Source organism: Prionailurus bengalensis, chromosome B2 (assembly GCF_016509475.1).
Source record: "Prionailurus bengalensis isolate Pbe53 chromosome B2, Fcat_Pben_1.1_paternal_pri, whole genome shotgun sequence".
NCBI classification, from domain to species: domain Eukaryota; kingdom Metazoa; phylum Chordata; class Mammalia; order Carnivora; family Felidae; genus Prionailurus; species Prionailurus bengalensis.
Genome location: NC_057349.1, coordinates 95,898,792 through 95,920,141, shown reverse-complemented (window position 1 = coordinate 95,920,141; position 21,350 = coordinate 95,898,792). Strand labels below are relative to the sequence as shown.

Genomic DNA, 21,350 nt, shown 5'->3' with positions numbered 1-21,350 from the left:
CTTAATAGATTACCATAGCCAGTTCAGACTATTACAGTTTTAAAATAAAAAACCAGGGGCACCTGGGTAGCTCAGTTGGTTAAGTGTCCAAGTTTGGCTCGGGTCACGATCTCACAGTCTGTGAGTTCAAGTCCTGCATTGGGCTCTGTACTGACAGCTCAGAGCCCGGAGCTTGCTTTGGAGTGTGTGTCTCCTTCTCTCTCTGCCCCTCCCCTGCTCACACTGTCTGTCTCTCTCTTTTTCTCTCAAAAATAAACATTAAAAAAAAATAAAATAAAACAGAAAATAAAAGAGGGGTTTTTTAAAGGCATTTATCATTGTTATAACATATAACATTTATCATTTTATAAAATACCAGGAAAAAATTCAATATTTTGAATTAACATGTATCTTTTGGTGGAACTTCACTTAGTTGCTAAACTCATAGAAGTTAATACTTCCTAGAAGTATTCGGATATTCTGTCTAGTCATTTTAGGCAAAGGTTATGAGAGAACTCACAGGGCAAAGTTCCCTGTGCTGGTTTGAATGATACCACCACGAACAGGGGGATGCTTTAAATGAGTTTTAGCATCAATGCCAAAAACAGCCCCTACTTCCCTCATTCTCTAAGTTAGCCATTCTTCATTTTAAGATTCTAATAAAACAAAATCAAATGGTGAAAATGTCCTCATTATTTAGGGTTCTTATTTGGACCATCATGGTGAATTGTATGTTCAGGTTTCTAAGACCTTCATCCTAAGTCAGCAGGCAATTAGGTTCGATGATACAACATGATGATGCCAGTTGCCTTGGAGAGATTCCTTTTTTTTTTTTTTGCCACATTTGTCATAATCACAGAGATCTCTCAGAATCACATGGTACCTAAGTACTCTAAGCATATAAGGTAGCATTATCTGTTTGTCCTCCACTCACAACTCTTTGTTTTTCCCTATGTTCTTCCATGATGCTGGTTAGAAGTCATTAAAAATATTCCCTGGTAGCTGACCATTACTGATTAGTAATTAGCAAAGGACATAAATCTATGCACAGTGAATTTTTGACCTTCTATACGTGGTTTTTGACTAAAGCTTCCAAAAGAGAAAGTCATCAGGTGCAATAGCAGAGAGAAACCAAAGCTTTTCAAAGAAGAAATAACAGTAAAATCAATAGACATGGGAATAAACACAGAATAATTAATATACTAGTCCCTTCCCTCTAGTCTTGAAATAAGAAACAGCTATGAGGGTCCATCTGAGTGATGTGGTCAGCAAACTGCCAACTTCAAATGTTTTACTCTACTTTCTTTTTATTATTTTTTAAATTTTTATTTATTTTTGAGAGAGAGAGAGAGAGAGAGAGAGAGAGAGAGAGAGAGAGAGAGAGAGAGTGTGTGTGTGTGTGTGTGAGCAGGAGAGGGGCAGAGAGAGAGGGAGACACAGAATACGAAGCAGGCTCCAGGCTGAGCTGTCAGCACAGAGCCCGACATGGGGCTCGAACTCACGAACTACGAGATCATGACCTGAGTTGAAGTCAGACAGTTAACCAAATGAGCCACCCAGGTGCCCCTGTTTTACTCTACTTTGGACTGTCACTTCAGCATTTAAATATTCTTCAAAAGTATATGTGTGTAACACACAAACATATCTATGTACCTCTCTCTCTCCCTCTCTCTCTCTCTCATATATATATATATATATATATATATATATCACACAAACACACACACATATATATATTTAAATCTAATACCTATTTCATTAAATTATGGGTTTTAGTGTAATCAGTACCCTGGAGAAAAACAATAGATTAGAAGTGTGCGGGGCATGCTTTTCTTAGAGCACATTACAAAACTCGTCTGACATATACATTCTGCACATTCCATTCCAAAAGCTTCAAAGCCATCATGTGAAAACAAAACAAATATATATCATAGGTGAACAAGAGAGGGATAAATAAGCATCAAAGGTGAGCACAGGTTGGTAGGGACGGCCACCCCACATTTTACAAAGTAACACAACAGATTTAATACTAAAACAGCACACTGACTTTTACAAACAGGGACTGGGGGTAACAAGTAACCATCAGGGTTGGCCTTGATTCACCTCTCAATCTTATGGCAACATCATCTGTCAAAGCAGGTACACAAAAGGCAATTCTGAGCTGGTGATCTGGAATCTTAAGCTAACCATTCTACTTCTTAAAGCACCTTTATGTGATTTATTAATATCTGATTCAAATAAGAACATGGCATACTGCAAATAAGCCCAGCCCAAAGCAAAGCAGCTTTTGAGAGAGAATAAAGTAGCTTGGTTCTTTACCATCATTGAAGTTCTGAAAAGCCTAGAGAAGAGACAACTAAGTCTCAGAGAACAGTCCCCAGCAGGAGCTACCTTCACAGGCATTTACTTTGCTCGTTAAGCTCTAACCAATTGCAAGATCACCATTTAACACCCAGAAAAAAATAAAAGGTATTTAAGTGAATATGTTAATAAATAGCACCCAGGATACCTGCAAATATATGAAACTAGAATGGCATTAGCCTTGCATGATAGTAATAGATACTGATTCACAATCACAAACCTCATTCTCAAACATTATAAAAGACACACTGGACAAGTCAGTGACCCAGAGGGATTCCCTCAGCAAGGACTTACCTCAAGATCCCGGTCATAGTCCCTGTTTCTGGTATTTTCACATCTATTCCGGGAGTCAGGATACCTATTCCGATACTCAATGCTCCTGCTGCGATTATTAGCACAACCATTGCACCTGCCACAGCCACAACCACAGCAGGTTCGAGCCCCCATCGAGGTTCTGGATGGGACCAGTCTTCAGATTTTTCTCAAGAGAGAATAAGAAGTGGAGTGGAGAAGTGGAGTCCAGAACTACCTCTAGAACTTACAGCCCAAATGCTGTCAGAGTGCAACCAGAGGCCTTTGTTCTCAACAAAAGAAGGGATCCCCAGTGAGGGATTTCTGACCTACTATGATATGAAAAACTCTTCATCAATTCCAAAGTGACAAACCCCCGATTTTTCACCTCTCCATCCAAAATGATGATATGATCCTCTCTCAAAGTCCTCACGAAAACAAATGAGCATCATTGGCCAGCGACTCCTCTTTATTATGGGTATGATGTCACAAGAGCTTTAATTTCCCCTTGTACTGCATTAGCTGTAGGAATTCAGTTTGAAATTTAAGGATGTCAGAGAACAATAACAGTAATTATTACTTATAGAGAGCTTTGTATATGCCCCAGGCTTTCCAATCATTAGTGATTCCTTATAGCAAGCCAGGCATGTTGGTCATGATGATCACCACCCAGGATTCTGGAAGGAAATGGATCTGTCTTGACTAGAGTTGAAAACAGAATCCCAAAGGACTTTAATTTAAATGTTTTCAGTTTAAATGTTTGATGCTTTGAGTCTAAGATTGTTTTAAATATTTTTAATAGCAAGTGCAAGAAACTTATTTGAAGAAAGGGACTGAAAGATATGCAGGAGCAGAACAGGAATGAATGAGAGGAAAGAGCGTTTCAATTACTCTTCTGAGACCTTCATTTAATTCCATTGCATGCAGGACCAGAAAACAATTCAGGAGTCCCCCTCTTGATATCCCCTCTCTAGTAAGGGCAGAGAAGCATTCAGGGTTTTCACTACTTAATAGCTCCTCCCACGCAAAACCCCCGCCATTTACATCCCCACAAAAATAACAAACTTAAACCCTAGTTGGATAACAGAACAAAATTATTTAAACAGAAGAAGAAGCACACAAAAAGATTAAAATGTCTCATACAAGAACACGGTTTTTATCAATTATGATACCAATGATAATTAATTTATCACGATATCTCAGCAAGATAAACAATCCAATACAAAAATGAGCAAAGAACATGAAAAGACAATTCACTGAAAGAATATAAGTGGCCAAAAAACAACAACAAACAAGAGCTTAACTTAACTTGACGTAATGTAACTTAAGAACTGCAAATCTAAACAACGATAACAACAGACTGGCAAGAGAAAAAGATTGACTATATATAACATTTACAGGGTGGTAGAAAAATAGGCACATTCATTCACTTTGGTTGGGAGCTTGGGTTGATAAAATCTTTTATCAAGTCATAGTTATATGTTACAGTATCTATAACATTTAAAAATAAGTGTGTTTTCAAATCAGTAATTCTGTTTCTAGGGAATTTGTCCCACAGAAATACTGTCAACCCCCCCCCCCCCCACAGAGACAGCATTGTTGATTGAAGAAAAAAAGTGGAAATAGGGGTACCTGGCTGGCTTGGTTGGTAAAGCATGCAACTCTTTTTTTCTTTTAATGTTTACTGATTTTTGACAGAGAGAGAGAGAGAGAGAGAGAGAGAGAGAGAGAGAGTGTGTGAGCACGAGCGGGGGAGGGACAGAGAGAGAGAGGAACCAGGATTTGGAGCAGGCTCTGTGCTGACAACAGAGAGCCTAACAGGGGGCTTGAACTCACGAACTGAACCGTGAGATCATGACCTGAGCCAAAGTCAGACACTTAACCGACTGAGCCACCCAGGCACCCCTAGCATGCAACTCTTGATCTCAGGGTCATGAGTTTGAGCCCCACATTGGGGGTAGAGTTTACTTTAAAAAAAAAGTGTAAATAACTTAAATGTCCATAAATAGAGATTGGTAAACTATAGAACAGTATACCCATTCATTCTATTATATATATGAAATACTCTGTAGCGATTCAGAAGAGGCATATTTATAGATAGTGACTTGGGAAGATGATCATAAAGATTGATAAAAAAAAAAGTCAGAGAACCGTATGCAGCATATGATCCCTTTTGGTAGGAAGAGTACAAATGGACTAACTCTGTTTATATAAATGCATAAGAAAAAATTATGAAAAGATACACACCAAACTAGTTATCTTCAAAGGTGATGCGAGAATTTAAGTCTTTATTTTGTATGTTTCAGAGTTGGAAATTTTTGCGACAAGCAAATATAATATGTAGAAGAAAAATAATAAATGCATTATCACGCTTAAAAAAAAAAACCCTGAAAACCCTGCCACAGTCAAAACCTTCTAATTTGGATTAATACAGGAAATGGACTGGCTAATATATATTTATATGTTTATTTATACATATGTAAATAACAGCACCCATAGTCATTACCTCAAAGGAAGACAACACATATACTTAGAGTGGAAAGAAAAACAAGCCACTCACATTTCCTGCTACATCCTAGTGACCACAGTACATTCAAATGCGTGGTACCACAGATTAATACAGATAGACTGGATTTTTCCAAGGCTGGCTGTACATAGGAAATCAATCTTTTTCTTATAGATCCAGATATTTAGCTTTGGTGGGAAAACGAGTATATCATATCCTGTTGTTTATAATGCTGTACTTAGGATTAAAACAACATCCTCCAAACTAGAGAATGCCCCAGCTGTGAAACCTATATAGCAAAGGCAGCTCTGGCTGCACCCAATAATTCCAGGCTTTTTCAGAGACAAAGAAGTGCTCCCTATGCCACCAAGCTCTACCTTGATCTCTGTAATTCCACAGCACAAATGTAGAGAAGGTGGAGGCGTGCTCTCGAAACAGTCACATTCTCTTTCTGCTGCCCACACATGGCTTATTTATGTATATATGCATACATATATTTGGTGAGCTTTCCTGCTCTACTTTTAAAAGCCCAAATAAAAATGAAATTTGTACTAGAGCTGAAACACTGCACATCTGCAACAACGTTGTTTTCTATTTATTTTTCTTCCTCTCTATTTTTTTTTTTTTTTACTGTGAGTATACAGCATTTCATTCATGCAAAATGTATAGCTAATGTTCCAGCCACATGAATGCAGTCTGACCCTGGGGCCTCCTAGTTCAGTAAGGAAGGAGACTTGTAAATCAATATGGTAAGTGCTGAGTTTGGAGTACGTCCAAGGTAAATGGCAGCACAAAGAGGAAAATAAGCAACTTTTCTGGGGCAGACATCACAAAGGAAGAGCTGTTTGAGCAGGATCTTAAAGGATGAGTAGACAAAACATGGACAGACTTTGCAGGCGTGGGGAGGAATGTTTGCAAAGGCAGTAGAGTGGCCCACTATGCGCGCTTGGGAATAGTAGCGGCCCCCTCAGATAACGTCAGGTACAGATTACAGCAAATCGAAGAATCATAAAAAAGTACACATGCATACCTCAACCATTTCAACTGAACTTTAATTACACTGTAACTTAAATCATATTTATTCATTCCTCCATCTTCGAAAGTTTCCTGAATATGCAGTATCTTCACATTCAAATTCAAAATATAAAAAAAAATATACAGCAAAAAGTCTCTCTCCTGCCCGTGTCTCCTATCTGCTCATTGTCCTCTACCCCATCACAGGTAATTATTGGTTTTCCATGTACCCTTCCATAGTTTCCTAATGCATCTACAAGCGAATACACTTATTCCAATCCTCTACCTTTTGCACAAAATGTAACATGCTACACACATTGTTCTCTATCTTTATTTTTTTTTTCTAACAGTATATCTAGACTTTTAGATCAGTACTGATAGAACACAGAGGGACTCCTGCCATACAGATGGTCTGAGAAAGGTGAGAGATTGAAGTTGGGTAGTAGACCTACCTGTGTGGATAGGGCAGGTCCTGGGTGAGGTGGGGTGGAATAGTGGTGAGATCTGGCTGGTGATGAAAGCAGACATTTGGGACAAGGAAGATCCAAGGGCTCAGCAGTCTCTAATCACAACACCAGATGGCACAGGCGATTGGAGGTGCAGTGCCAATCGGAAGGTGAAATGTAGCATTGGAATGAATGAATGATACTCACAAGTCTATTAAGAAAGTCACTATTGGGAAGGTCTAACCTTAGTAAATACCTCAGTCTCAGGGTGAGGGTTGGAGGTTAGACTTCAGGATTTGGAAAGTCCTACTTTTTGTACAATGATTTTAGAACTGTCCTTGGTGAGATTAGCAGCCTGGGCATCTTGAGACAAAATGAGGGAGCCCAGTGGTCAATGTTCATGTAATGTGTCCTAGGCCAACCCAACAGTGGACAAGATACAATATGATGTTCCCTGGGATGGAGCATGGTGGGGGTGGAGTGAATAAGTCTGAAGCCTCTTAAGTACTTCATATTTTGAACCTGGTCTAGTCTAAGAAATGAGGTAAGGCAAGGATTGAGCATTCAGAGAAAAATTAGTGGACCCATGTGGAGCAGCTGGAGAGAGAGAGAAAGGAGAAATAATGGGGTGGGCAGAGAAATGGGGCATCACCTCTCTAAGTGCGCAACCACCATGGAAAATGAAAGTGTTACAAAATGTTTTTTTCTTCTTTGCTACCTCCATAAATGCTTGTTGAACTGGACTGCTATACTTCTTGACTAAACTAGAATAACCAGGCTGGAAACTGGAAAATGTTCCACCTTTATTTTTAATTTTTTTTAATGTTTATTTATTTTTGACAGAGAGAGAGAGAGAGAGAGAGAGAGACAGAGCATGAGCGGGGGAGGGAAAGAGAGAGAGGGAGACAGAATCTGAAGCAGGCTCCAGGCTCTGAGCTGTCAGCACAGAGCCCAACACGGGGCTCGAACTCACAGACTGAGAGATCATGACCTGAGCCGCAGTCGGATGCTCAACCGACTGAGCCACCCAGGCGCCCCTGTTCCACCTTTAATTAGAAGATGAATTAGGCAATAAAAAAGCTGTCAAAAGTGATTATGGTAGAACCATTTCTGAGATAGTCGAGACTAGAGCAGACACCTGTTTTAATGACTTGAGAGCATCCCAATCTCAAGAGTGAGATTAGAGAGTCACGGATATTTCCTGAATGGTGGGGCAGAGAAACACTGACAAGAAGCAAAATCTGTACATGTGACTTCTGAAGGCACAACACTGATGTGGCAAAATTTTTTCTCCTCTATAGATCATAGTTACCTTTTATTTTGGAAGGGGGCAGGGGCTTATTTTTTCTTTTAAAAAATATACGTGTACACATACTTACGGACAGTATGGTATGCACAGCGGCTTTATCCAGGTCATCAAGAATGAAAGAATCCAAATGGTTAAAGCAAAAGAGTTTTTTGCTTGAATTAATCAAATAATTGCTATACCTGTTTATTCCATTTTGCTTGTTTGAACTAGGCTCTAGAATGATTAAAATTTTACTCATAATCACTATAGTCACATACAATCTTCTAGATCAAAATAAGTGACTATAATTGAAGACGAATAATTTTTATACTAGAAATCATAGAAATTCTCATTAAGGTAATTGCCTTCTTTGAAGATGCTGATTTAAAATTTTTTTAAAGTTTATTTATTTATTTTGAGAGAGAGAAAGTAAGCATGAGCCGGGGGTGGGGGGCAGAGAGAGGGAGAGAGAGAGAATCAGAAGTAGGCTCTGTGTACTGTCAGTACAGAGCCCTTCGTGGGCCTTGATCCTATGAGCCGTGAGATCATGACCTGAGCTGAAATCAAGATTCGGATACTCAACCGACTGAGCCACCCAGGTGCCCCTGATGAGGCTGATTTTAATTAAACAATACATTGCTCAGTCTTCTTGTTCTATTCTTTTTTAAAGAAATGTTTTCATTAATAAAGGGTGTTCCTTCATGTCCTAGAAATACCTCCATGTAGTGGAATTAAGACATTTTGACTTACAAAATGAAGTAAGCAGAAAATATAACATAATAAATATAAGTACATTAATATAACAGAACACAATAATCTATACTGTTAATATCCTTACATGCAAAGAATGAATTATTCAACACGATTGTCATATATATATATATATATATATATATATATATATAATATATGTTTTCATTTAGTGATGCCACTTCCTTATGGTTTTCTCTAATATGAAAAAATGGTCTGCTAGAAATATAAACATTTTACATAGACATATCTTCTGCTTTAAAATGGACTAAAGATTTTATGCAGCCATTTAATGGAAAGATAGTTTTGTACAAATAAATATAAAATCCCTGGTGATTTTTCTCATCTCCGATTTAAATTATAGTAATATTCTATCTTGATTTTTGTTGCGCTTTTCCCCCTACTTAATGTATATATGCATTTGAGAGGCAATACCATCCTTGTAATTATAAATCCGTATTTCTGTTTACATAAGCAGGTACAGTAAATGTCTTCTTATTTTAATTGAAGGATTCAATATAGCATTATCAGCTTTAAGGAATGTCTTAGGAATTTTAATAGCATTTTAAATAAAGAAATACAATAACAAATTGTACAGAACAAATATAGAGAATGAATAAATTCTGGTTGAGTGGGGAAAGGAAAATTGCTTAACTTTAATGCAAATAAAAATGTAAACACTCATCTGAATAAATAGATATAACCAAGAGGGTTGGATCAACCCAGGAATCTTAAGAAGAATTTATGGCTTTCTGCTTGGGAAAGATGCCAAAGGTGGCCCTGATGCACCAGCCTAGTAAATCTGCTGATCCTCGAAGGAAGTGACAAGGCTCACTGCAGAGCAGACTAAGAGAAGGGTACTTTGGAAAGCATGGGAAGTGCCCTAGCACACAGGCACTCACAGTAGGTATAAACCACCCAGAATCTAAGTTGAGTTAACTTCTGTTTCCCAATGATACTGGCCAGGCCACTGTGGGGAGATGTCTTGCCCTTTTGAGAATGGTCCACTTACTGCTCTCAGCCAGGATCTCAAGAGACAAAGTTGAGAACACATTAGCAGGAAAAATAAAGTCTGCTCCACTGCTTTTCTCTTTCTCCAGGGCTGGTAGAATACGCAGATGAGAAAGATCAAGATAGCCAGAGCTCAGAAAGAGCAAAGAATAAGAAAAAAGGGATGGTGCATGGGGAGAAGAAAGGAAAGGGGCAGAGAGACAGAGACAATAGAAAGACCCAGAAGCAGACCTCAGAGCCAGTCCTTCCTACTATGGGTATTTGGCCATCTCTGAGGGGGAAGGTGAGGTTACAAGTAGAGAGTACAGGTGGTGCCTGGCTGACTCCATCCCAGGAGTGATGCTAGGAGACAGTATAGCCAGAATGACAGTCTGCTGCTGCTTGCTTCCTTCTCCAGCTTCTTGCCCTTCTTCTATCTGTTCTGGCTCCCTCCTACACTGGGTTCCCAGTTCACCTGTTTCTGGCGGCAAGCCTCCCTGCCGATGGGTCTCCTACCCCCTGCCTGCCCTCGCAGTACTGAACTCTCTTGGGTTGGCCTTGGGGCCTCTCTGTGAGGGCTGCCCAGTACCCAGAGCTCCTTGACTGCAGCCTGGGAGAGCAAGCAAGGCTTGAGAAACCATGTCCAGATGGCATATCAGTGCTGGGAAGCAGACAGGACTGCTGTTGGGCTGCAAACCAAGGGAGAAGGGCATTCCCCACATACCCTCCTTGGCCATTCCTCTTGGAGGATTTGTTTTGTGCCCCAGCTCTGAATGCTGCCACCAATTGTTTCCTGGACTTGAGTAAACCTACAGAGTTACTTTTATTTTAAGTTATTAAAAAAATTTGTTTTAACATTTATTTATTATTGAGAGACAGACAGAGCATGAGCAGGGGAGGGGCAGAGAAAGAGAAGACACAGAATCTGAAGCAGGCTCCAGGCTCTGAGCTGTCAGCACAGAGCCCGATGCAGGGCTCGAACTCATGAACTGTGCAATCATGACCTGAGCCGAAGTCGGATGCTCAACTGACTGAGCCACCCAGGCGCCTCAGAACTAACAATCTTATGTCCCCCCCCCTTTTTTTTTAGTGCTTTCCATTACTAAGTAATTAAAAAATTGCATTCTAAATACATTTTTTAAGTTTATTTATTTATTTTGAGAGGGAGATAGAGAGCACACAAGGGAGGAGCAGAGAAAGAGAGACAGAGAGAGAGAATCCCAAGCAGGCCCACATGGTCAGCATGGAGGCCGACACAGGGCTTGAACCCACAAACAGTGAGATCCTGACCTGAGCTGAAGCCAAGAGTTGGACACTCAACCAACAGAACCACCCAGGCACCCCTAAATTTTTTATTCCAAACTGTGGTAAAATACACATAAGATAACATTTACTGTCTTAATCATTTTAAGTACACAGTTCAGTAGCATTATGTATATTCATATTGTTGTACACCCAATCTCTAAAACTTTTAATCTTGCACTAATTATTAATTTTTAGGACATAGCATTACTAAAGCAAATTTCTTTTTGGTGAGGGGAGGGTTTCTTTCATGACACAATATGACAACCCTCACTGATCTCATAGTAGTAGGTTGTAACAAGAAGTGTACTTTCCAACCTTCAAAGCATGGCAGCTAAACCAGCTCTCACACTATGAGTAAAGACATTATTGAACTTTCCTACTGCAGACAGGTGCGTGAGTAATATCATTTTATGAGTGAATGAATGTGTTTAACATGCATATGCTTCTCTGTCTCCCACTTTGGGGAAAGCTCTTTTTCTAAGGCAATACAATTGAGTCAGAACTTTCTGTGCAAACATTTAGATATTAAGAAGTGATTGCTGATTTAATGATAACAACTCTAATATTGTTGCAGTAGGAAGTAGAATAAATGCTTTTTATGGGAATTCCAAATATTGATGTTCTACTTCTTTGTATCCCTTTGAGTTAAATCAATCTGTGTAAAAAGAAAAAAGGCAGGCGAAAGGCACCTATGGCAATGAGGAAGGACATCTGAAGCTAGCACAGAGCAAAGATTCACACTCATCAATAAATAATGAGACTCATTATTTATTATCATGGTGCTTTGATATGTAATGCCCTTTCTATAATTCATATTCCTTTTAAGTATGTGGTTTTCAATCAGACAGGGGCTATTTTACCATTTTTTAAAATGTTTATTTATTCTGAGAGACAGAGAACAGGGGAGGGGCAGAGAGAAAAAGAAAGAGAGAGAGAGACTCCCAAGTAGGCTCCATGCTCTCAGCACAAAGCCCGATGCAGGGCTGTCTCATGAACTGTGAGTTCATGATCTGAACCCAAATCAAGAGTTGGATGCTTAACCAACTGAGCCACCCAGGCACCCCTATTTTACCATGTTTTAACTCATGGAAGTGTTTGTTGGTGGGAGCCAAATATTGGAAATGAAGCATTACCTTTTTAAACATTCCAGGTTCCATAGGTAAAGGACCAGGCACCTCACTGGTGACGTGAAGGAACTGGGACTCTCCATGGTGCAATGCAACTCTCTGGCACTCTGGAGCCACATGGCCTCCGTCCACTACCTCCAAAGCTCTGGAAAGAATGAATACATAGTTATGTCAATAACCTATCAAGAACTCTGGAAACTCAAGAAACCCAAAGGCACATCTCTGTCTCTACATTTCCAATTAGCCAAAATAAGGAATTACTCTTCAAAACCTACACAAGATTGTAGATAATTGGTACTCTCATACACATTCAGCAATAAACCTTGATGACTTCACCATGTGGCCAACAGAACTCTTGTAAACCCTATGCAGAAACAACTAAGAGCTAGATAGTAGGTAAATAGTAGTTATAGACAGGTTTAGGCATAAAAGCAACCCAATTTCACTTTATGATTTCTTGGTGCTCTGCTATCAATGCTTTTAAGAAAAGAAAGCAAGAAAATTTTTAAATTTCCTGAACATTGGAAAGAAAGTAGGAACTGAATCCGTTAGGAGAGGGATCTAGACAATGCCAAGGAAAGGGAATCATTCCCAGGATTTTATTAGATTTAAAAGAAATGGAAACAAATGAAGGCAGAGTGTTCTGGAAAACTCTGGTGGTTGCCTACCCAAACCATTTCCTTTATCCAAACACCCAGACAACCTCCCACCAACACACACACATGTACTTTTTCTTTGCTAATAACCCTGATTTTGTTCAGATATCCATCCTCCATGTGCCTCAAAGAAAGCCACTTCTGGCTCAGTAGTCAAATATGATTGGTCTGATCCTGGTGTCCCATTCCCCTCACCAGTAACTGTTTTAGGTATATACCCACACATATCTCTGTTGCTGATATTACCCCATTGATTTATGTCTCTCTGACCCTCTAAACAGATTGCACTTTGCCTGAATTATCTGGTGCAAGTCTGGTCAATGAGATGTAAGGGAGTCTGCTGAAAGAACCAGTCAAAGGTCTTTCTCTGAAGAATGAAATATGGCCCTTTGTAGCAACATGGATGGAACTGGAGAGTGTGATGCTAAGTGAAATAAGCCATACAGAGAAAGACAGATACCATATGTGTTCACTCTTATGTGGATCCTGAGAAACTTAACAGAAACCCATGGAAGAGGGGAAGGAAAAAAAAAAAGAGGTTAGAGTGGGAGAGAGCCAAAGCATAAGAGACTCTTAAAAACTGAGAACAAACTGAGGGTTGATGGGGGGTGGGAGGGAGGGGAGGGTGGGTGATGGGTATTGAGGAGGGCACCTTTTGGGATGAGCACTGGGTGTTGTATGGAAACCAATTTGACAATAAATTTCATATATTGAAAAAAAAAAGGTCTTTCTCTGAAAAGAAGGTTTACAGAAAAAAATAGCTCTTCTTCCCTGCAGACCAGTGTCATGCCTGCACATGATGAATGTGACAGCCACTTTAGGACCATGAGTGGCATTAGCCTATGGAGAATAGATGGAGGAGAAAGCAGGACAAAAATATAAGAGCTTGAGTCTTCAAATATATTGCTGAGCAATTGAATTAACCAATCTTAGACCTGCCCTGGCTCTAGAGTTCTTGTTATGGTACATAATAAAATCTCTATCCTTTAAGCCATTTTGAGTTAGGTGCTCTCTATTATCTGCAATTGAGCATCCTAAGTGATACAAGGGTTGATATATTTCTTAACCGTATTATTAAGACTAGATAAAGATCCTGGAGCAGGATAAGGGCTTTGCTTGAAGAATGCTAATGAAGGGAAATCCAAGGCTTTAATAATTCACAGGAGAAATCGAAGGTAGGTCTAGTTTCTCAATCGCTGGAAGAAGGGGAGGCTATTACAGCTAGTCCAGGGAAGGTGGTTGCTTCACCCGTATTTCTGAAACAGGAAATGCTGAGTGTTTGTAGCACAGCCAATAACCCCCAACCTTCCTTTGAGGGGAGGAGGATGAGGATGTATTGGCTGACTTCTCTTTCCTCCTGACCCAAATACAGGCAGTATGGCTGTGCACCTGATCACAGGTGCCATTATTTCAAACTTGGCTCCAGGACTCGGTTGGGAGATAAAGAAGGCCACAGGATGTGTGGGCTGGGAGGGCTTCACAAGCAGAGCTCAACTTCAGGACAGCTTCTCACCTAACCCCAGATGCTCAGGCTACCCCACAAGCATTTCTAGTTCCTCTCAAGAGTGTCAGACACAGACCTTGTACTCATAGGAAATTTGTTGTACAAGTGTGTCTGCTGAAACCAATCTTCACGATATAGTACACAGAAATAGTAGACTTAGAATCATGCCAGAAGGTTCCTAAGACCTTTTTTCATTTTTATTTTTTTTAATGTTTTTATTTATGCTTTGAGAGAGAGAGCATGTGTGGCATGCACAAGTGGAGGAGGGGCAGGGAGCAAGGGAGACACAGAATCCGAAGCAGGCTCTAGGCTCTGAGCGGTCAGCACAGAGCCTGATGCGGGGCTCGAACCCACAAACTGTGAGATCACGACCTGAGCTGAAGTCTGATGCTTAACTGACTGAGCCACCCAGGTGCCCTCCTATGGTAACTTCTTAACAGCATCTAGCATTCATTCTTTCAGCAAGCATTTGTACATCTCTTGCTTTGTGTCACGTGTCAAAGTGCATAAGATGAACAAAGTGACATTCTGCCCTCAAGGATATTAAGACCTGGTAGACAAGATGCTCATTAAAGGGGCACTATTAATTCTAAATAATAGTTGCATATGGAGCTAGATGCAGATAAATTTCCCTAACCTAAAAGCCAAACTTAGTAAGTGTTTGCAACACAAAAGGTCAATCGGAAAGGTTATTTTTTTTCTTTCCTAAAGGGTAAATTTTAGTTTAACTCCTGAGTAGGCTATGGCTAGTCATAGGAAAGGCTAAGCTTGGCTCTTTGGTGAGAAATTTAAGATTTGTAAATGAAGTACAATTTTCTTTGTGAATAGTCACTACTGGTCTCTTATTAAGGACAACATCTCTTGGGTTAAAAAAAATCATAAGACAAAATAAAATAAAATCCCCTAAACACTGTCATACTGGTCTGGAGGTTTAGCAGAAAATAATTTATTACTTTGCTAATTATAATCTGTACTTTCCTTATTTTAGCTAAGATATGTTGCCAGAAATTAAAGAGTTTCAGTGTTAAGTCTTTCATTTTACTGAGACTCATAAATAAGTGGAATATGTGCCAGCTCATCCAGTTACTCTCTCTGTTTCCTTTTTATTTGGCTTGGTTTTAAAAATCAGAGTGCCCTTTTCCCTGGAGATTAAGTTGGTATAAAATTAATAATGGCAAGACTGTCTACCCTTTCCTACGTTAAAAACCACATGGCTATTTCCAGACAAATCCAAGCTTTGTGAGGCTTGAAGCTTATATAATTTGAGAGACCCTCTTTAAGAGAAAGGTAACAAGGCATCTTACTTTTTCAAAATTTATAACATTAGGGCCTCTCCTGAAGCCTTGGGAGTGGCCCATGAAGTGTAAGTCTCATTTGCTTCCTAGAACTCTGCTTCATGTTTTCTTAATTTCGTCTACTCCATCAAGTTGTTGCTCAAACATTTTAATACATGTATCCCAATAAAAAGCAAGTTAAATGAGTTTCTTTATCTAATAATTCTTGCTTCAAAGATAATGTACATGAAAAATAATAAAATGTGACACAAAACTAAAGGTTTAGGTTTAACTACAGGGTATAAGTTGATGCTTTACTGCCATCTATTGTCTACTCAAAGAATTCTTATTGTGTTCTGGTAGGCCTTGGAGCCATGATTTCCAGCTGCACTGAATTATTTCCTCATGAGAGTTTAAAACACCAGATATTAGAATCATTCTTCTGAATCAAGGCTGTGGTTGTATGGCTACATAAGTTTTCTGGCCATGAACAAAGAGAGAAAACTTTTAATTCATGAACAAGCTAATAGTATGTGTAGTTTTTTGGTTTTTTTGTTTTTGTTTTTTGTTGTTGTTGTTTTGTTTTTGTTTTTTTGCTGCAATTGCTAAATGGTAGAGAGCTACTATTTCCTGAGCAACTCAGATTACGGACACATACCACCAGATCATTCTAGACTTGAAAAGGCCCTAAAGATTACCCGGTGCAGTCCCTCATTGAAGATTTGAAGAGACAGTGGCTCTGAGAAACCATGAGGCTGACAGAACTGTGGGCCTGCTGATTACCCATGTGCATGGAACCGGAAGTCTGACTTCTATGCCAAGGCTCACAAAGAGGCAAATGACAGTGTCAGCATAAGGCTATGTAAATCTGTCCTATCTCCAAAACAAACAGACAAACGTATATATTTACCTTGGAAACGGAGTGTTTTAAATTTACAGAATGGGTTTTTCTTTAGGAAGCAATGTTGTATGCAGACTTCTATTTTTCTCAGCTGAATAGGAGATGAAATATAGCTATGGCATACACTCAGATTTCAAGTCATATCAGGCTAGCAATTGGCTATGTGACCTTGGCTAGTTACTTGACTTCTCTAAGCCTCTGCTTCCTCATCTGCAAAATGGGCATAATAACCAGACTGTCATGAGAATTCAATCAGCTAATGCTCATAAAAATTAGCTACTGCTCATTAGCTTAGTACTGGCACATACTAGGTGCTCAGTAAGTACCAGTTATTTTAATCATGCATATGAATGCCAGTTAACATTTCCTGCATAATACCTCACTGGGTATCATATGGATGTTACGCTGGAGCTAGCATATTTATCAGTCTCAACTGTGTAATGATATAGAAACAAGAATGGCAAAAATGGGAGTACATAACCTACTTGACTCCCAGTTCAGAGACTAATCTCAAATTCTCTGCAGATGAGTTTCATGATCACAAAATCCCCAGCTGGATGGAGAAATAAATATAATTTTCTATGTTCATTCAAGTTTTAAAAATCCAAAACATCCTCAGTGTTAGCAATACAAAGAATACTCCAACATTAATGTAGGTATTGAGCTCAGCAAATGGTTAATAGCTTTTAATGCGGAAACTCTGCCATCTACTGGTTGCACAAGAGCAGTCCTCTCTCTCTCTCTCTCTCTCTCTCTCTCTCTCTCTCTCTCTAATAAAAAGTAACATTTTAGTCCAATCAGCCTTTACCCCCCTGGGCCCCTCAATGTTTTAAATGGCAGCTTGAAAGCTTGGGGCCATCTACCAATATGCTGTGTGGGGCAGAATGTCCAAGTTCCCCTCCTATCTGACGACTGGAATGCAGATCATCTCTCCAACAAAGGTTGGGGACCTTTGCCATAATAATTTCATTTTGTGAAATCTAGACTTTGGATACTACAGGGTATGTGAAATTTAATCAAGCTATCTCAGAACCAATAATATGTACATTTTGGTCATTTGGAATCACTCTCCATGATTAATAAACTATGAAGCCACCCAGAACCAGGCTGGGCTCAGCAAGGTTTAGCTTTATTGTTGATGTTCCCAGAGGAAGGAAATATCTCATTCTGGGCAAGAGCCAAGAGGACAGGAGACCAAAAAAACCTGGGGGAACAACTGTCCCAAACCCTAGGAGAACTGAGGAACTGAGGTCTGTGTCTCAAGGAAGGGCTCAGGTTCATTAGGAGACTCATGTTTCATGCATGATTGCACATGCTCTCATTTAGAGGAGCTGAAGATCATGGTATTTTTTTTCAACTTCTCTTTATGACATTCAAGTTGGACAAGTTTAGTTGTTAAAATATGAAAGAAGTTTTCTTGATTGCTGGTATTTTCCTTCTAAGGCTACCTGAGTTCCTATAATCTAATGGCAGAGAAGAGCAAATGTAGCTTTTCTTTTGAGGGCATATATAATCCCCAAAGAAAGACTGTCTAATGACCTTCCTAAGCTTATAAATAACAAATGAATAATGCAAGAGAGAGTTTTTAAAATTGCTATCCTTTGCAACACAAAACAAAGCTAGTGGTGATTATATTACCACGGGGAAGGCAAGGAGCAGGAAGCCTGGCAGAATATGATTATATGTTACAAGTGTAGAAAACCAACCCTAAATCATCAGAGGCAACACTGGGGAGTCATCCCTGGGCTCTCCTCTCCCATCACCCCATCTCTGATTACTGGTCAAGGGGCTCTTTGTCACCACACCTGACTTGCTTTGAGAGACACTAAAGACACAAGCACGTAAGAGCCTCTGTTGGATGCACTGCAGGGAAGCTGAGAAGGGTGTTAGCCAACATCCTACTTAATAGTTTCTCTATGGGGCCTGAAAGGAGAAATTTCTCTCATTCTTAAATGCCAAAATACCTTTTCTTTTCCTTGCTTGCTGCCTTTCAGACAATGTAGACTGTGCACCTGATCATGAGTCAATTTTAGTAATGATATAGAACTTCATGAATGTACACTTCTGTAAAGTAATGATCTCTCAGGTCTCATCACATTATTATTCCTTTAGTTTTCTCATCTTCACCTACTTACATCGCTAATTGGATAGAAACTACCACAAATCCCTTGGAGGAGGAAGTGGTGGGGTATAAATATATGAAACGTGTTGCTTCCACGTCACCAGAATGACAGCCATCTACCCTTGTCCATTCAATTGGCCATTCATTATCCTAGTCCCCAACTTCATTATCTCTTCAATTTAGAAAGTTTTCTAGTTATCTTCTGCTACCTTCTCTCCTGTATCCCCTAACCTGCTCTAATACTATAGATTGATCTTTCCGATGTATTCTCTTATTTCAAAACTATTAGATGGGTCAGCACTATGTTCACAATAGCCCCATATTCAAGCTCTTCCATCTTCTGGATGCAGTCCATCTTTCCAAACATAGCTCCCTTACACACCCTACATTACAGGCAGTTTTGCTATCTTGTAGTTTCATTATAATCATCGATGCCTCTCTCACAGAGTAAGTTCTTTTATGTCAGAGAGTAAGTTCCTCATGGAGTTCAAGTGTCTGGTTCTCTCTGTTTCTGCCATGGCATATAACCACATCTGTCACATCACAGATGTTCAGCTAGGGTTTACTGGGTGAGTCAATACGAAGCCCCTTCTGCAAAGATGGTTTGACTCATAACTACAGCAGCTGCTTGCAGAGCCTGTGCTGTCGTGACTATTTCAAATAATGTCTGTATAAAGCTTTGGTTCAAAAGCACCTCTTCCTAACCACAATAGTTGCAGCTAGGCTGGTCCATCTGTTGTTATTTTCCAGAAGTCTATGGTGATGTCACACACTTTGAAGTTGACTTTATAGCACCTTTATATGTATCATCTGCTTCCTTTATTTACCTTCGCCCCACCTAGCTCAATAGTCCAAAATGACTCTGGTGCCAACTACGATTAGTAAGAGTCTAGGAAACTCTAGGGTCCCTAAAGAACCTGGCACCAAACTTGTCTGATTTTGTTAGTCCTCCCAGGCATTCAGAGAAAATTATCTTTACCAATCTTGAGCTTTGATAATGCTTACATTGCTACAAGCATTATTACTTTATAGCAACTTTAGAAGCAAAAAGTTTCAAAATAATTGCATAATTGTTCCTTGTATCAAAAGTTTTTACCATTTACTGTATTTCCTGAACTCACAAATAATCTCCTTTTCCTACAGATCAAGTACTCTCAAAATTCTCACAGCCATAATTCCAAGATTTAAAGTCTCTACTCAATAGATTCTTACTATACAGTGTTCTATACATCTTACAAACCTAGAAGTGAGGATTTAGTCTTTGAATATTACTTATGAGACATATTAAACATCCTCACACACAATATGGTGCTTCTAGTAAAAGCCCTTTGATGATAATATGAAACTAAATAGATTATTTTATTTTATTAAAAAAAATTTTTTTAATGTTTATTTTTGACAGAGAGAGAGAGACAAAGCATGAGTGGGGAGGGGCAGAGAGAGAGGGAGACACAGAATCCAAAGCAGGTTCCAGGTTCTGAGCTGTCAGCACAGAGCCCAACGCAGGGCTCGAACTCACGGACTGAGAGATCATGGCCTGAGCCGAAGTCAGACGCTCAACCGACTGAGCCACCCAGACGCCCCTAAAGAGATTATTTTAAAATATGAGAATGAGTTTCTTTCTTTCTTTCTTTCTTTCTTTCTTTCTTTCTTTCTTTCTTTTTCTTTCACTTTTTCAAGATAATTCTTATGGATGTTAGTTTTTACGTTAGTTTCCAATTTCAACTGTCAATTTCATCACGTTTGATTTATTCAATTTCCAAATACCTGGCAGTTATTCAATGATTAATACAAAATGATTGGTAATTAGTACATAATTGTCTGAATTACATCTTTGGCTTCCCCCATCCATCTGCACCAGTCATGTAAACTCTATAAGAGACCAAAGTTGCTCAAGGGCCTCCTAAATCCGTCCTTTGGTAGTGACTAGAATTGTCATCATTTATTTAATGATGAGTTCAATCAGTGTCTTTAACTCGTGCTAATGTTACAAAAGAAAACTCTAATTAAAAATCATTTCTGGGGTGCCTGCGTGGCTCAGTTGGTTAGGCGTCTGTCTTTTGACTTTGGCTCAGGTCATGATCTCATAGTTCGTGAGTTGGAGCCCCATGTTGGGCTCTGTGCTGGTGGTGCAGAGCCTGCTTAGGACTCTCTCTCCTCTCCTTCTCTCTCTGCACCTCCCCTACTCACTCTCTCTCTCTCTCTCAAAATAAATAAGTAAACTTAAGTCATTTCTGGGGCATCTGGGTGGCTCAGCAGGTTAAGCTGGGGCATCTGGGTGGCTCAGGTCATGATTTCACACTCTTAAGATCGAGCCTTACGTCAGGCTCCACACTGGGCATGAAGCCTGCTCACTATTCTCTCTCTGCGTCTCCCCCCAAAAATCATTTCTAACAAGAAGTAATAATGCAAAACATATTACAGACACTTCAGGAATATGGATTTGCTAACTGAAGACAATGACAAGCCGAATCTGAGAATAGACTTATATTTCTACTCTTGGTTCCCATGAACTGAAATCCTCTAAGGTGTATGAGGCAAAAAGAGGTCATCACTACTCTCCATCTAGTTTGATAAAGTAATCCTTACAGAGATGCTAGCAACAAACTCCAAATTCCCCATGAAGGGTACTCCACTGCCACTCCAAGCCCTTTCTTCCCTCAGTTGTGGTCAGAGAGATTTGTCTGCTCTTCCCTTAGGCACAACTTGTTTCATGATTTATTCTTTGCTTGGTTTTCCTATTCTTTCCCCTGACTTCCTTGCAATCTCTGGCTATCAAATTCTATTAAGTATAATTTCAAAATTCATTTATTCCATAACACCACTGATTGTAATG

At 39.5% G+C, this 21,350-nt stretch overlaps 1 protein-coding gene across 1 annotated transcript in view; it reads right to left on the bottom strand.

Annotated features, from left to right (window-relative positions):
- Window positions 1–21,350, bottom strand: part of CRYBG1 (crystallin beta-gamma domain containing 1) — a 186,685-nt gene that overhangs the window by 102,291 nt on the left and 63,044 nt on the right. Inside the window, exon 2 of the mRNA XM_043592034.1 lies at window positions 12,064–12,202. Within this exon, the coding sequence (XP_043447969.1) occupies window positions 12,064–12,202 (139 nt within the window). The remainder of the gene's footprint in view (window positions 1–12,063; window positions 12,203–21,350) is intronic.